This window comes from Numida meleagris, chromosome 11 (genome assembly GCF_002078875.1).
Source record: "Numida meleagris isolate 19003 breed g44 Domestic line chromosome 11, NumMel1.0, whole genome shotgun sequence".
NCBI classification, from domain to species: Eukaryota; Metazoa; Chordata; class Aves; order Galliformes; family Numididae; genus Numida; species Numida meleagris.
The window spans coordinates 9,364,646-9,381,893 of NC_034419.1; the positions used below are offsets into that span (position 1 = coordinate 9,364,646).

Sequence of the window (17,248 nt, forward strand, 5' to 3'; positions counted from 1 at the left end):
TTTTTTAGTATCAAGTGTGCCAGCACCTGTAGCAAAAGCACGGGACCGGGAAGCGCACCTCGACACGGTGCAACAAGCAGAGACGTGCAATGCCACCAAGGCACGGTCAATGTATAGCAGGATTCTCTGGGATAGAGTCGTGTTTCCTATTCAGGGTAAATGGCAAACAAAATATGATTTTCCTTTTGTTGCTGATTTATTGTTTCATAGACTCACTGTGTCAAGATTTTTTATTATTAATTATTATGTGTATATATAAATATATATTAATCCTCAAGGAATAACTGCTCATGGACTTTACATATCAAGGAAAAGGAAATAACAGTCAGGAGAAAGTTTTATAAATTGAGAACTTTTTTCTATTATTTTAATCCATTATGGGTCCTTTTAAAAGGGAGTTAAACATGGACCATGGAGAGACCTTATGAGTACGCTGCCTGAGGTTGCAACATGCACAGGTAACAGACAGCAACGCAAGAGCCAGCACACAAGGACTTCTGAGAGCAGATCACTACCAAAGATGGAAGTCTGGTTAAACCAAGGGGGGAAACCAAAGCCTATGAGAGAGGGGACTTAAGAAATAAGAAATAAAGATATAAGAAATAAAATATTTGGCATTCTGTACAGTCCTAGGACACACTAAAACCAGCTTTTCTTGCTTTTTCCCTTCTCTATGCTCGCATATCCCTTCCATTACATTTCTTTCCTTGAGCTACTTTTCACTTCCATCTTTGGGTTTTGCATCTGCTCCACATCCTGCTGAGAAAACCTTCAGTGACATGGCCAATGGCATGTTGACATACCACAACCAGGCTGCAGAGTTAACATTCCAAGACTGGGGGAAGGCTTCCCATGTCCCTGTCTGCAGAGCTGGGGCTGTAGCACTGCTCCTATCACTCCTTCACTCTCAAAAGCTGGAACCTTTTCTTTTTAAATTAAAGTTCAAGTTACACGTATTCCAAGATGTGCAGGCTACAAGAAATTCTCTGAGATGACTGGATGAAGTCCAAAGGAAGCTTACCCACCAGTTTCTTCTTCTATATTCACATATTCTTTAAGGTTTCTTTTTGGACACAGTCGTTTTAAAAGTTCCAGATTTTAATAGTATTCCTTCATAATCAAATCTACTCCGCAGTTTTTTCCACAGTAGTTATGAGCTCCCAAAGCTCCCATCACCCAAAATTTTGGGACTACGTGTTTCCTAAGTAGTGCAAAACCACATAACCACTTTCTCTCTTGATACATCACGTTATAACTGTATGTACCTTCCCAATTTTAAATGATTGAGAAATGCATAAGAACAACTCCCCCACATACACTATGGAGGTAGATACCTCTGGAAAAAAAACAAAACCAAAAACATACAAGTGACAAGTATCCCATTAGGTCTGCTCTCTGCTAAAAATCTAGGCAAGATAACCGGTATCAGAAAAGTATTTTCAAGGAAGACAAAAGCAACAACTTGCAGCTGAAAATGCACCCTGCTGTAACACCAGGAAGTCACTGCTGCCTTTCACGGTGTCCCTGCTAAGCAGACCCCACTGCACCAGCCACTATATCTACCAACTGTTCTTCATTAGCCAAAGCATTCTTCTCTCAAAAATCAAAACAGCATTTGCTCTTATCTTTGACAGCAACATGACACAAAGGATATCAGCCTTTATCTCAGCACAAATCAAAGCTAACGTTGGACTGTATATCCAGAAGGCTCGCTTAAATACAGCAAATACACACTGCCGTCCTATGTCATGAATTTATGTGGTCTTTATTTCAAAAACACATTGAAATTCTTCCACAGTATATATGGACATAAAAGATACCCATCACAGTGAGAAGACAAGATTTGGTGACTTGCAATTTTAGGTCCCTGGACTAAGATAAAACGTAGAACGATATGGTGCATCCCTGAGTTCAATGACTTCTTTTGCACAACTGATATGGCTTGAAAAAGATATGATTTTATTAGAAGCGACTGTTCTACCTAAATAAAGGTATCTAATATATTACTAGAAAGGCCCATAGTAAGTCAGGAATGAATACAAAACTAAGATCTGATCACAACGCTCAAAAGAAAAACTTCTATGTTAGAAACTGCTATGATAGCCAATGGTGATCAGAGAAAATTGAGTCAGCAAGCCCGTACAACTGGCTGAAGGTTTATTGCTACGTGTGGCGATCAGAAGGACCAATGCAATGGAAAAGGTGTTACAAAGAGGTGGAAGGACCGGCACGATAGCAAGGTGGGACAAGGGAAGGGAAATAGATCGCTCACCCGTATCAGAAGATTCTGGGTTCGCAGGGAAAGGCTTCCACCAAGGAGGGATCTCCAGAAAGAGATCCTTCCTCAGGGGCAGTCAGCCCTTCAATGAGGCCTAAGAGGTGAATTGCCTTCACCTGTGCTCCCAGGGCCGACTGGGTCTTTCCTCCAGGTGCTCAATCAGTGGGTCAGGCCATGACTCAGCAGTTCCCATACACTACGTCTCCAGAGGACAAGTGGGATAAGGATAATTTAAGCACAGATGAGGACAAAAGAAAAATAAGAAAATAAAAAAACCTTTAATTTGGTCAGTAATCCAAGTTCCCAGTTACTTGTTGCTCCAGCCTAAAGGGACCTAGCTGCAAGGATCATCAAAGCAAAGATGAGAAAAAAAGAACATGCAATATTTAACTATGCAATTATATACTATTTATTCTGTATAGCATGTATATCTTCCATATCTTTCAGATGTACAGATTGAGTGTACAAAGAGTTTTTAAAATGAAGTTTAGTAGTTTCATGAAACTGCTGCCACTAATCACTAAAACTTTTTTTTTCCCCCATCTTTACTAAAAACTAAAACAGTACTGAGACACTACAGTACTTAGCTCAGTTTCATTGTTTCTTGCATCTCCCTTGGATATCATTTTATAACACAGATTTATTTCTGCTCTTTTCCTGCAAAAGACAGGTACCATTTATTGCTTTGGGTTTTTATTTTAGTCAAGCGGGATAAATGACATACTGGTTAGAAAATATTTCATCCCCCTTACTTTCCTAAATATACTATTCAAAAACCCCAAAAGGATGTTAACGTTTACCTAAAGCATTGGGTTAGCCTATTAGAATATCAAGTCTGACGTGTTATCTAAGGCAACGGCTTATTTCAGTTGCTTCAGAGGAAAAACATGAAACCTCAGTACCTTACCAACCGCGCAGAAATGAAAATGATGTTGTAATGAATTCCAATCTAACCCTCAATAGCGGGTTCCAATTACTGTGCTCAGAGCAGAAGTAGAAATATTGACAAAATATAACACTATTTCTCTGATTAAGCGGTGAACAATGCTGCAGAAAACCTTACACAGACATAACTCCACAAAGAAAAATCAGGTTCCCACTTAAACTTATCTTTTTGGCTTTTTTGGTTCCCGGCATACAAAGGAGTGAGTTCTCCCTCTGCACAGAGACACGGCTCTGAGAAGGAGATGCTGCTATGAGGGTTAGCAGCGCTGCTGTATGTTTCAGAAGAAGCATTATTAAACTTAGCGGGCTTTGTGGTTTAATACACATCAGGACAAGTAATTTTTCTACAAGCCTTTGGCTCCATCTGCTGACTTTTAATATTAAAAATAATTGATGAGGCTGAAGACATTCATACATTCAAAACACAAAGTCTTCTACGTTTTGGTAAGTTTAGTTCTGAAGGTGTAACACAGAATAGCTCAAGTGTTTGGTCCGCAAATGTTATCAGTTAGAAAGATCTAGAAACAACGAGGAACCAGCCCTGAAAAGGTAGCTGAGCAAGCCCAGGATGCACAAGAGGTAAACAAGTGTTTGTTTGGAAGACTGGTGGGATCTGATCTAAGCAACAGGTACATATTTGGATATTTGTGACTGAATCACCCAGCAATTAAGACCAAAGAGAATAAAGATCTTTACCACAACTGCGGTGAGAGCTCTCTAGAGACATTTGCACAACACCTGCCTGTGCTGATTTCAGCTTCTCCCATTTTCATTGAGCCATCTGCTGCACAGAAACTAAAGCTTGCTGTATTTACGAATAAAAACATGATAAATTCCTCTGAAGGTTCAAAAGCCCCAGTACTTGCCTGTTCCAGCACTGATGTATTTTTTCATTATTGCAGAATTCTGATTGTTATCAGAGTGTTACGAACTCCAGCTAGATAGAATTTCCATACACACACACAAAGTACATGAGAAATAGATTTAATGTGCTCTTAAATATAGCAGGGAGAAGTCAGACCTAATTTTAACTGGGGGAGAGAGGGATGGAAGGGGGTAAAAGCTTTCACAAGTATCAAATAGAAAGTCATTTAACAGTACACATACAAATTTTCAATACTTTGTAGACTTTTTATCGTTAAATAAAAGCTGTCTGATTAACATGAACACTGAGCTCTGGTGGCTGCAAATGGTACCGGCTGGTACCAGGGATAACCAGCAGCTCTAGCAAACTGTTCTTCCCATTTTGACCCTTACTCTAATAACAAAAACCAACACCAACTCTCCCAACTTGCAAGACTTCCTATGCCCTCTGAGAAGTGCTTTCCTCTTATTAGCAGGGAAGCAGTCAGGTCAGCCTCTCACACTAAATCCCACTGAACTTGCTAGATGTGGTGGAAGTTCTTAACATGTCATTCCTACCTTCTGAGCCTGGCAACCAAAATCTTAATATTTCAGTTATAGGCAGATTAAACACAATAGATAGAATCCAATACTGTTGCTAAACGGAGAGGTGGGAGGAGAGTTAAAAGAAAATGAAACACTGTTAAATCAGAATCTGAACCAAAACCTAAAGCTCACTCTAGCACAAACGGGTGAAGAAAACTCATGTTTATAGCTCTTCCTATATAAAAATATACACATACACCTCTTTATATGTTTTATACAAATATAGACAATTTACATAAACACATTATGTATGAATATATAGACATTTGTATACATATATTAAATCTTCTCTGAAATTAAAATATTAAGAAAACCACCTCTCACATAGCATACACATCACAGGTTTCTGACAAGCTTTTTTAATGCTATTAAATTCTTACAGTTTCAACCCCCAAAGCTAAGATTGAAGCTACACAATCCATTACAAGTGCCACCGTGCTTAAAAACTGAAGACAAAACAGATGAATTAAATTCTGAATAAAGGCTCCCAAGAAACATCCACTTGAAAATACAGTCACATTTAAACTTAAAACTAACATTCTTTAGGCCTGATTTTCCACGTGCAGGGAAACGGCAAGAAAACAAGCATGCATATTGTAAAGCACTGTGTGTAATGACAAGAAGTTAAATCACATTGCTGTACTGTGTTGAAGCCTGGCTAAGTCCTGACTCAAGTACAAAGCACCAACTGGTGACACTGCAGCTAGATGGAACTGAATAAACAAAAGGCAGGTTTAAAACTTCACCGCTGAACTAATCACCTTGCCCAAAGAGAACAAGTGAACGCAGAACAGAACCCTGTACTGATTTGTGGAGTTAACTGAGCATGCCAGAGAACTTCAACATCATGGGCTCTAACTCAGTCCGCCACAGATTGCGAATATTTAATGTGTGTTTTTACAACTGTTTATAATTTATACGTCAGCTGAATTTTCTGCCGTGAATTACACCATAACCACAAAGCTATGCTTAAATGTTAACTTCTTACTCTTTTCCTCTTTTCTTTTCAGTCTGACATTAAGATGCTTTGCCCATCTCTTCCTATATCTGAATCTTCAAAACATAAGCAATATTAAAGTACACGCAAACATACATGAAAATTGGAATTCCCCTTATGAAAAAATTAAAAAGGAATCATGCTTTTGCTTTTTTTTAAAATCAAACTAAAACAGGAAGCTTGTAGACAGCGGGGGGGGGGGGGGGGAACAACCCCAAAACAAATAAAAATCCTACACTAGAACAGTTCTATCACATGGATAGAACCCTTACCTTCACATTCTCATTTCTGTGTTTTAAATAGCATTGCTAAAAAGTTCTTTAGCTTCCTCCCAATAACATCCTTCCCTTAAAGAAAAAAAGCATAGGAAGCCACACTGATGGAAATATCATTAATGTTTCTGGGAATCCACAAAGTGAAAAACATTCAGCTTCGACATGTTTTAAAGATAATACATAAGCTGAGACAACTGAAGACAAACTGTCTTCCTTAAATATTTTCTTATTAATCCTGTTAGCTCTAAATGCTTTCTACTATTCCAGAAGTGAAGTTGAAGTTTGCAGCAAAGATATTTTTCAAAGTGATCTCACAGAAGACAACCCTTTATCTGCATTCAGTAAAGCATAGTTGGATGTAGAAACCTAACAACCTAAGCAACAAGTTTGGGTGGGCAGTGTAAGAGAAGAGGAAAACAGAGCAGGAATACAAGTGGTAAGAAGGACTTGAAAGCAAGTGGAGCTTTTTGTACCACTGTTAGTAAAGGACTACAGATTTACCTTAGAACACTTCACCAATTCCTAGCACTTGGTCCAAGAAGGAAGAACAGACATCTCCTCCACTTCTACCATCTTAGTGATTTCCATCATTTTCCCCGTTATTTAGGGAACTGTATGCCTGAGAAATATTAATATATCAGAATAAATCACACTAAACTTCAATGTTATGTAGCATCTCAATGTCACATTAGGCCTCTTGGGAGGGCTCCAAGCAAGCTAGGACCCCACGACATCAGAAAACTTTCGTCACCCCTAAGAGATTAAAGACAACCCAAGTTACCTAAGGCAAATGCACACTTAATAGGCTCCTCTACAGCCCCAGCAATTAAGGAGCATTTCATAACATTGGAATGAAACATAATTGGATGCATTCTGTAGAGACAACTGTTTGTCCTCAAACAAGGCCATTGAGTCAACAATAGAAAATCCAAAATTGCAACACCAGTACCTTGTGCAAAACACTGTTCTTTGTCAATCACTACCCACCTTCAGTTCTCTTCTAAAACATAAGGCAAAACTGCTCTGGTTGGGATTTTGTGGTTTAGTAGTGTACAAAGACTTGTGTGTTACTTTGTATTTATATTAACTAGTGTCTTTTTGTGCTGATTCAAGGGCAAACTGTGCATTTATTGTAGCCTCATTGGGCATTTATTTCAATCTTGTACTAAAAATACATATTTTGAACCTTCCTTTTAAAATCCTCTTTTCTGTGGTTCCACTTTGAGTGTGGTATACCTGCATATTTCTCATTCACTAAAGACTTAAAATTATTGTCAACTAATCTTCACAAGCAGGATCAATGTCTTCTAGACAAAGCAAATAGCACATGAATAATACCCACCTCTCAAAACCAATCTGAGTTTTAATAGAACATTTCCTTCCTAACCTACCATTTAACTTGTTACAGTTCCACATACTGGGCATCACATTTAAGGCAAAAAAAAAAAACCACACTCTTCCAGGAATGATTAGAAGTCTATTGAAATTACTTTTATAGTGAATATGATATTAAGAAAAAAGCAAACAGAACATATTGACTGACATGAAAAAAGAATAAAACAAAACTAAGTGGTCACATGAATATTGATGAAAGAGAAACTTCAAAAGGTCCTGAAGGCTCACACCGATCTTAAGTGACAAAAAACTTTGGCATAATTTTCAGTATCTGTATCCCTTTTTCACTAAAGAAAAAACATTGATCTCTCCACGGGATCCTTATTCCCAATGAGTTAATCTATTCTAACTGCCGATTTCTACTACCTGAACTAAATAAGAAATAACATCATCTCTGGCATCCTTTGGCAGGATCTATTACTCACCATACACAAATATAAAAATAACCACAACAAAACAGGCTATCTACATAGTAAACAGGTCAACTACTAGAGCTAAGGATGGAAGCTTTCACAAGGGCCTTATAGTTTATGTCTATAGTTCAAGCATTTAAAGATGTACTAGTTAGTGTGACTCCTTAAAAATGTTATTTGACCTTCTTGTTACGATTCCTAAAGTGTGAAATATTTATATTTGATTATTTATTCATTAGAAGAGAAAGAGAAGCCAACTGTATTTTACAGCACTCTCTTTCAAGCTAATCTTTATAACCATGAAGATCCTGAGAGTTTGTAGTTTTCATTCCAGCAAGCAAATGAAAATCTGTATCTAGGCATTTGTATCACGTTCATCACAGTACTATCTGGGCAGCGCACATAATTATATTATTCCAGCAGATACTGTAAATATTGGCTTTCTCCAGTATTACTTTTTCTTTCAAAGTGCACTATTATAATATAGTATTATGAGAATGCCGAAGAGATGTGTCTTACATTTATTTTCAACACCATGTGTTATTGTCACAGGCACAGGACAACAGATTCAGCTGATGAGCCAAACAAATGTTTAAAGAGGAAAGTCAATTCTCATGCAGTTTTCACAGCAATGACAGTCTTCTGAAGGAGGAGGAAAACTGCTACCTCAGGAAGACAGTACAAGGCATGAAATCCACAGGACTTCCTATAATGTTATAACAACATTTCATGTTACGTTTTTGGCTGAGATAGAGTTAATTTTTTTTTTTCCATAGAGACTCATGTGATGTTGTACGGTGGATTTCTGATGAAAATAGTGGCGATAACACTGATGGTTTCGTTGCTGCAGAGCAGTGCTTACACAGAGGCAAGGACTTTTCAGCTTCTCACACTGCCATGCCAGCAAGGAGCTGGGAGGGGACACAGCCAGGACAGTTGATCCAATCTGGCAACAGGGACGTTTCATACCATGTGGCATCACGCTTGGCAATAAGAACTGGAAGAAAGCAGGAGGAAGAGGGGACATTTGTAGTGATGTTGTTTGATTTCCCAAGAAACCACTACACATGATGAGCCAGTGGGAAGGAGCGAATTAATCCCTTGTTTTGCTTTAATGCACAGCTTTTGCTCTACCTTGTAAACCATCTCTATCTCAACCCAGGAGTCCTCACACTTTCACCTTCCCAATTCTCTCCCCCATCCCACCTGGAGAGAGTGAGAGAAGTTCGGTGGTGCTGAGCTGCCAGCTGGATTACATCACACTTCATCAAGAAAACACTCTGATGATAGACACATGTTAGACTCCTGGGTACTTATTCACCAGCCCATATTGTCCTATCTTTTGGTCAAATCTACAAGTTTACCTTCAAGGGCACTGGTTAAGTAAGATTTTCAATGCTCAAATCCACTTCTTTTATTGGTCACTGCTCATATCTGACTAGAACTTTATCATGCACAGAGCACGATTACTTAACATAGCATTGCTGAGTAGCTCTACTTCTTAACAACCTGATCAAATGAGGAATTGCACCGTATACGGATGACCAAGGAAGAACAAGAAGTGACATTCCTTCCTTCATTCTGGTTACTGAAATTTTGCCAAAGCCTCCAGCACTGGAACTTAAAAATTTTAAACATGATAGTTACTCAATGCTCCTACTAAGCCTACTCATACTAAAGTTACATTTGCAGCAGGAATGCCAGGTGAAAGCTGTGTTTACCATGCAGGAGGTTACCTTTCCAATTACTACTCAAGCATTCCAATAAGACTCCTGCACAAACAAAATGTGTACATGCATGTGGGTCTGTTTTCAATTGAATTGCATGGAGAACAAATCTACCTGATAAATTAAGAGAAATAAAGTTAATAACTTAGCAGAAGCAATGCTTAAGCAAAAAATATGCAAACACAGAATAATCATCCCTTGCTTTAAAAAGTTACTAAAACCTTTAAACAAAAAGGCATATGGATGGAAGTTTGTGACTACTAGCACCATGTCCATTAACTTAGTTTCAAACTTACCTTGAACTCCAGGGTACACAAACATGAGAACACAACACCTGATCATTGGACTGGTAACTGTTATAAAGGAAATACCCTACAAAGTCTCACGATAAAAGCAGGTTTTTAATTAGTCACATCCCAGACTTAAGTCATCTTAAGGCCCTTCTCCTCCTGTACACAACTTACAGGACACTGCTTAGAGTATGTGCTTTAGATAGCTGTAGAGCTTCTTTTTAACAGAAAATGCAAGACTTCAGTCCTAGGATCAATAACTGGTGTATACTTTAGAGAAAGTACTGGAACCTACTCATACATCATTAGAAACTGCTCTTTGAAAAAAAATAACACCATTCAGTGTTTATTCATGTCTCATCACATTCCACCAACTAAGGACAGGTGAGAAACCCTGGGACCGCATTTTTGAACTTGTTTCCATCAACCTTGGTTGGTACTGGTTTCAAACAGAGCAGTGAGAAAAAGGATGGGGAAAAAAAAAGTTTCTTCAAGCAAAGGTGAAAGTGGAAAAGATCAGTCATCACAAAGAGAAAACTTGGGAGACTGGAAAAGAAGACAGAGTGAGATGGAATTAGGTTGAAAAAAAGGATATTAAGTATGTGAAGGAAGTTAAAGCAATAAATCTAAATGTCAGGTATCATCTTAAAAGCTGAGACATTAAGTTTCCTTTTGACTTTGTTCTATGGTCACAAACCTGCAGATTTGTTCCATATTTAGCTGCGCTGAAACTGATTCACTCGCTAACACAGCGTACAAGAGCCTATTCCATTTCTGCAGTTGTGGCACTTTTGTATTTGGACACCGAGCTTTTGCCACAGATCCAGCAACTCAGTACATTGATAATCCCCAGAAAGGTACAGAATACTGAGCAACAGGGACAGCACAGCAGCCAGCTGGGCCCATACCACCCACTAGTGAAACTAGTGCACTGCAGTGCCAAGATCAACCTCAGAAAAGCTCTACCAGTATCGTTTTCCTTGGAGTCCATGGGTTTCCTCTTATTCAGCTCAGTTTCTTTCCTGACTTGTATTTCCATAAGGACTTTTTTCAGCGTTTTTTGAGCACTTTAAAATTTTTATGAGACAAACGGCCTACTAAAATTTGAACAGACAAAATATAACATTTGATTTATCTAAGAAAACGAGTCATGGTACCCAAGGAAAACTATAAAGTTCATCTACTCAGACACAGCCAAGACAATCCTGCATTTCTTTTTCATTTTGAATCCCACTGAAGGGAATTCCAGTTCTATGAAAATAGGAGTTCCCTAAACTTTCCAACTACTAAGGTGAAATTATCTGTGCGGCAGTAGCATAAGCACCGCACTTAAATCATGTCATCAGTTAACCACAACCAGTCAACATAGCAGATATTCCCTAGCAAGCAATTAGCATCACAGAAATACTGCAGAACTTATATCTCAGAGAACAGCACTGTTTCCATCAAGGCTGCACTTTCTTGTGAATCCCAATCATTTACAGATGTCATAAGAGGACAGATGCAGCACACAAGTTCGCCCCTTTTCAGATCCACTGTAGGAAGAAACACGAATAACTTCCTGGATAATTTTTCCTCATATATTAGAAGGCAATCTGTGGCCAAACTGCATTTATCTGGCAGGGAGCACTACAATCTAGACCCTCCACCAAGAAAAGCTGTGCTGAAAATGAATTTCAGTACTTGAAGAGTTAATTGGCCAACACTGACCAGGCCACTTTTCTGCCTACAGAGATCACATTAGACACACAAGCTCCAAACATGCAGTGCGTGGTTTGGATTAGCACTGCTCAGGTTGGCTGCTCTCCCTCTGGCTGCCTTCCCTTCTGCTCTGACAAACTGAAAAAATAAAAGAATAAAAATTAAACCCCATGATACACACCCAACTCCCTCTCTGTTATGTCTTATCCCTGGTCCTGAATAGAATACGCCTAACACAAAGCCCTGATCTCACTCTCTCTTTTTACTATACACGTATTATATTCAATAAAAATCACAAGTGATATGAGCTACTGTACTTCAGTATTGAGTAGTTAAAGAATAGAGGCGTACAAATCTTTTTTAAGCCTTTTCAGTGTCCGAAGCTCATTAGGAATTTTTCTTCCACAATTAAAATGTATTCCTTTCCTTTAGGGTGCTTTTCCTTTCCTTTTATTTGTTGTTGTTGTTGTTGTTGTTTTTTAAAGTAATAACAAACAGCAAAACATTATAAACTTTACATTGAAAATGAGGGAACTGATCTTTAAAAGAGCTCAGCATCTGCTATTTCTATTCTCTCAAGAGATCAAGCCAAGAAGATTTGAGAAGTTTTTATTGCCAGATCTAAATTTTATTCCACAGGCACCGGATCAGGTCTTTAATCCTTTACTTAACCACAAAGAACTGTGCTGAGGAGTTTAATTCTTCCAAAACAACTGATAATATCCTTAAACGTCAAAAGAATACTTTCCAATATGAGCCAAATCCCGCATGTTTTGCTTTTAAGTAAATGCCACAGCAGATGCAAAACCAGTAGGATTCACTCTGATCATTTCTAGGGAAGGAGAAAATCTCCAACAAACACAATCCATGCTTTAGAAGTGCCAGACAATTAAAGAAACAGTTTGATACTTGTACTGAATTAAATTGCATGTATAACATTACGCGTATGTTTAATTTATTGATTTAGGATTTGAGATTCTTATATTTTATTACCCACATATTTTAATATGTATTATGAACTGCCTTCTCACCAGGAAGCGATTTTACTAGTTACATTTAATTCTTCCCCTGCAGATACTCACAGATTTTTCTGAACTGCCCTTCCCCACGGCATTTCAATGAGAAGGAAAGTTGGCTGAGAAGTTTAACAGAACAAAAATAAGTTATAGTCAAGTTCCAAAGGAAAAAGCAGAGTGGAAATTGAGACATTTCAAGCTCTAAGAGAAATTCAGTTCTAGAACAGGTTCCCAAGAAGAACAGTGAAACAAAACTATTAGTTTTAAGTGGATCTCCCTAACTTTCAGTGATATTACTTGACATGACTGCTACACAGTTAGTGAATTGCGTTCAGTGACAAGTTATCTTTCTATGACAAACCTCTAAGAAGGGGAACAGAAGCGATTTCACAAACAAGCCATGTCCAAGGTGAGACAGGCTTCTTGCCCAGCATTTTAAAGGCTGTTTCCGGCTTCACTGGGTAAGGAAAATCCAAGAAGCTTCATAAGAAGCAGGTACAGAAACAGCAGTTGTATATATTTAACAGAAAACACAGCAATGGCTCCTACGTGCAATACTAAGCAAAAGACAATCAAGAAATCCTGTACTTTGGATGAGGTATGCTTTGAGGGCTGGGGAACAGAAAATTGAAGTGGTAAAAAGATACCTTAAATTTCACCATGAAATTCCACGCACACATCTTTGTGATACAATTCAGTGGATTTTGAACCAACTCCTTTTTCTGAGATTTAAATTCAGAAATGTGCTATAGAAGTGTTGCTAGAGAACACAACTCTATATGAGCTTGCAAAAAGTCCTTAAGTATATTGACATCAGAAGACTTCTGCTCATTGAGCTTCAATATATAAATGCAGTAAGAACTAGTTTCAGATAGGCTGAAGTAATCATGCAGGAAAAACCTGAATTATGTTACAGTCTGAATAACTATGGTGGTTCAGCTATTTGAGTTATTTATCAGACACTGGAGAACTTCTTTGTCAGATGAGCCAAAAAGCTATGGAATGTCTGCTAGAAAATGGATCAATATTACTTAGCCAACAAAGAAGCTTGAAAATATCTTTTTTATATCATAGAAGCATATGAAGCCATGAAGCTATTCCAAGTATTACACTTGGAAAGTGATACTTCTTACAAGTTCATAAAGTCAATACAGTCTGTCAGCAAACAGGCCCTTGTCAAGACAAAATCTACTACTGGCTTAAACTGATACTCATTTACCACAAGACTTGACTAGAAAACAGAAACAAGTTTCTCATTTTGTTCATGTTTGATGTCTCAGACGACCTCTTAAAAGTATATCAAAGTACTAAAACACCTGGATGACTGCTCTCCAGCTACAGAGGAGCAGTTCATAAACGTTCTCGCCACTTTTGAGAAATACTCAGTACAACAGAGTACAGCAACGGTGCAAACATCAGGGACTGTGAAGGTTGGGCTCAGCATGAACATTCCTCTTCCCATTAATGGTAACAGTTCAGTCACACCTAGCAGATCAGAAATCTGACATCTAAGATACACCTCCAAGATGCATCTCCCAAGGACAGTCCATTATCGGTGGTCCACAATTTTTTTTTATTACACAAGAAATGACCTTGGGTTCTATTAAACCAGATACACTATTCAGCTCCAGAGCACAGCAAAAATCTCCAAACGGCCCCCTACAAATAGGCACCAATCATCTACCAGTAACTCAGCTCCTCAGTCATCAAATCACTCACAAACTTCTGACAAAATGCATTACAAAATGGCAGCACACTCTATTTTTATGTATGTTCCACTGAAGCTGTTAACATTTGCCAGGCGCGCAGCCTGGATCAACTTGCAATAACATTAATCACTAATTACATTAAACAGAACAGATGGGAACTTGAATATGAAGTAGAAAGCAAGGTTCTACTAAATTCCTGGGAGGAAAAAAAAAAAGTGGTCTTCATACCTAGCTGCCCCATGCTTTGTGACTGCTATACACTTGTAGCAGTCAATCACAGCTAAGACAATACTGGATTAACACTTTAAGGATGTTACTGACTGATCAAGATGCAACTCCCTTGCTTTTATGTAAGCATCCCTACAAACTGACTTCAGCTTACCTCCCATTTACTGTGAACATGCATCTCTGACTCGTCACTCACTTCAATTTGACCTCTTCTACAACTTTTCACAACTCAGAGTGATTCCTATTTACTAATCTGGAACACTTTCAGTGCCTGAAAACCTCTTCTTTTTCAAGGAATACTAACATATCACCATCTGTTTTATGCAGTTTTCCAGTATTTCTATCGTGCCTGCGACTGCACAATCCAAAGCCAGAATCACCAACACCAGGCAGAAAGAAAACTACATCCCACATCTTTTCCCTTTTACATATGTATTTTTATTCCTTTAAGACAATCAGTAAGCACAAGAGTCTCAGTTTCTGCCTGTTTTGCATTTGTTTTGTGTTGGCTAAGTGGTTCTGTTCTTAAACTGCTATCATTCTTTTCAACTGTAAGGAAGACAAAGGTATTTCTCTCCCCCACTGAAAAGAACACTTTCCTTTTTCAATTAATGAATGCTACAAAAAAAAAAAAAAAACAACCCTCACAAACTACATTCACTAAATACAATATACTTAGCTCAATATTTTGAAATCACCAGGGCCAAATCTATCAGTACAATAAAATGAATATATATTGCAAAAAAAAGATATCCTTACTGTTTAACTCCAGGAAGCTTTATAAAGGAGAAATAAAAATGTCATAACTTGTTACAGTTTATAAACTGGAAGACCGTAGAGATTGAAAGACCACTGAAGTAATCTTAATGGACATTCAGAATTCTGCCAACGCTATGTTTCTGCTGCAGAAATCCTGGGTTCATGCTCTTCAAGGTGGATTTCAAGCGCTAGTGAGCAAATACTACTAACTCAATCGGATAGCGAACTGTTTGCTGTGTCAAAGCTTTTTGCCAAACACACATATATAATTTTTCTTTTTGCTGTATGGATAATCAACCCCAGATGGCAATTTACATAGGCAACAGCATAAAGGAATCCATGCACTGCTGGTGCTCTCAGCCTCAATCAGAGCAAGCACGGGCGTTTGAGAATGTCACTGTTTATTTTTAATTGCTGTGTCCCTCCTTTGTGCAGGTTCAAGCGGTCAAAGATGTCGAAGTCCATTAGTAGAACTGGAAGATGATGCCACTTCATTTGGTGAGAGGGTTCCTCAAATTTAAAAAGCAGATGGTTTGTAATGTCCCTAAATGCCCAGTGGGCACCAGCTGTCAATCTCAGTTACCATAGGGTCAGGGCAAAAAAAGGTCAGAGAGAGTCATAAACCACAGCGTGTTGTGAAATGTGCTTCCTCCATTACCTTGTAGGCCTGAGAAAGGTTTGACCTTTTATAGGTATCCTAACCCAACTCTGCATGATGCTAGCAGGGGTAAGTACAACACACAATTCAAACTTACAAAAATTGCTTCCTTTAACTGTGCCTTGGTTACCTGCACACCCTGAACAGTCACATTCACAAGCTGCTCGTGGAAAAAAGTAAAATCCTGCTCACCACTATTATCACTGAGAGGTGATAACGGCAAGTCTGCTATTTCACACAAGGCAGCAGAAGGATCAGTTCATTTACAGCAACTGAAAATAACAGAAACTGAGGCAAACTGCTAATGCCATAAGAGTCGAGTGATCTGGCCTCTTTGTCAATGACTCACTTACCTGCTAACGTAGTCTTTCACTTCTCTAGAAATAAACAACTTAACTGTTGTTCCTAAGCCCATTGAAAGGCCTCAGCTTTCCACAGGCTCTCTATAAATCCCAGCTACAGTAAGTCACATAATGCAACCCAGCAGCTCTTCCAGAACATGCTGACATCAATTAAACCTCCTAGCAAACAAAGAGAATGTGCATCAAGCATTTCAGTGCCCTCTTCTTGTCATTTCCTTCGCTTCCAGACATCTCAGGAACCCCACCTAGTCAGATTCTTCTGCAAGCCTTCTCACTGATACACAACATCTCAAATAGAAGTAACGTCACTCAAACCTCGTTTAGTCCTTGGGCACGTCCCATCTTGGAAATATGCCCACTTGGCTTTCCTGAAGTTGAAAGTCTAATGCACTAAGTCAGCCTCCTTTCTTCTTCATTCAACTAAAACAGAGCAGGTGACTTCCCTGGCTGTGTAACTAAAAGAAATCTCCATATCTCTTGCTATTATTAGCTTAGATTATATTCAAGTATCAGAAAAATAATGGAATAATTTCAGATTGGAGAACACTCTCTTCTTTGTTGAGCTCTTCTTTCTATTAGGAAAATTGAGGGGAGTGAGAGACTCACCTTCAGGGCAGGAATCTCCACATTGTCACCAAGGCTAACAGAGCCAGAAAGAATAGTCCCTGTCATCACCGTGCCTTGACCCTTGATAGAGAAGCAGTGGTCGACTGCCATAAGGAAGTGTCCCGAGGGGTCTCTTGATGGCAGGTAAGCCTGAGACTTCAGGACCTGAAAAAAAAGATAAAAGCAGAACCACGCCTGGGTGAAAAGTCATGACAGCCATACAGCAAAAGGAAGGCAAGCAGATGATTGATTGAACAAACTTGCAGCTTTACTGATTTCAAGCATCTCCCAATGAGCTTAGAACGCACCAATGTCAAATTAACTGTGCGTGCCATAGAGGAGATGCACACTTAGCAGCAGGAACAGTTCGATTTTCTGCCTTAGAAAGATTTGGTGCTGCACATTTAGCTTGGTTAGCAAAACTGCACTGGCAATGAAGC

General features: G+C 38.7%; 1 protein-coding gene across 2 annotated transcripts in view; it reads right to left on the reverse strand.

The window, feature by feature from the left end:
• Window positions 1–17,248, reverse strand: part of EEFSEC (eukaryotic elongation factor, selenocysteine-tRNA specific) — a 121,311-nt gene that overhangs the window by 63,188 nt on the left and 40,875 nt on the right. For both annotated transcript variants that reach the window (XM_021409269.1, XM_021409268.1), the window contains exon 4: window positions 16,809–16,973. In XM_021409269.1, the coding sequence (XP_021264944.1) occupies window positions 16,809–16,973 (165 nt within the window). The remainder of the gene's footprint in view (window positions 1–16,808; window positions 16,974–17,248) is intronic.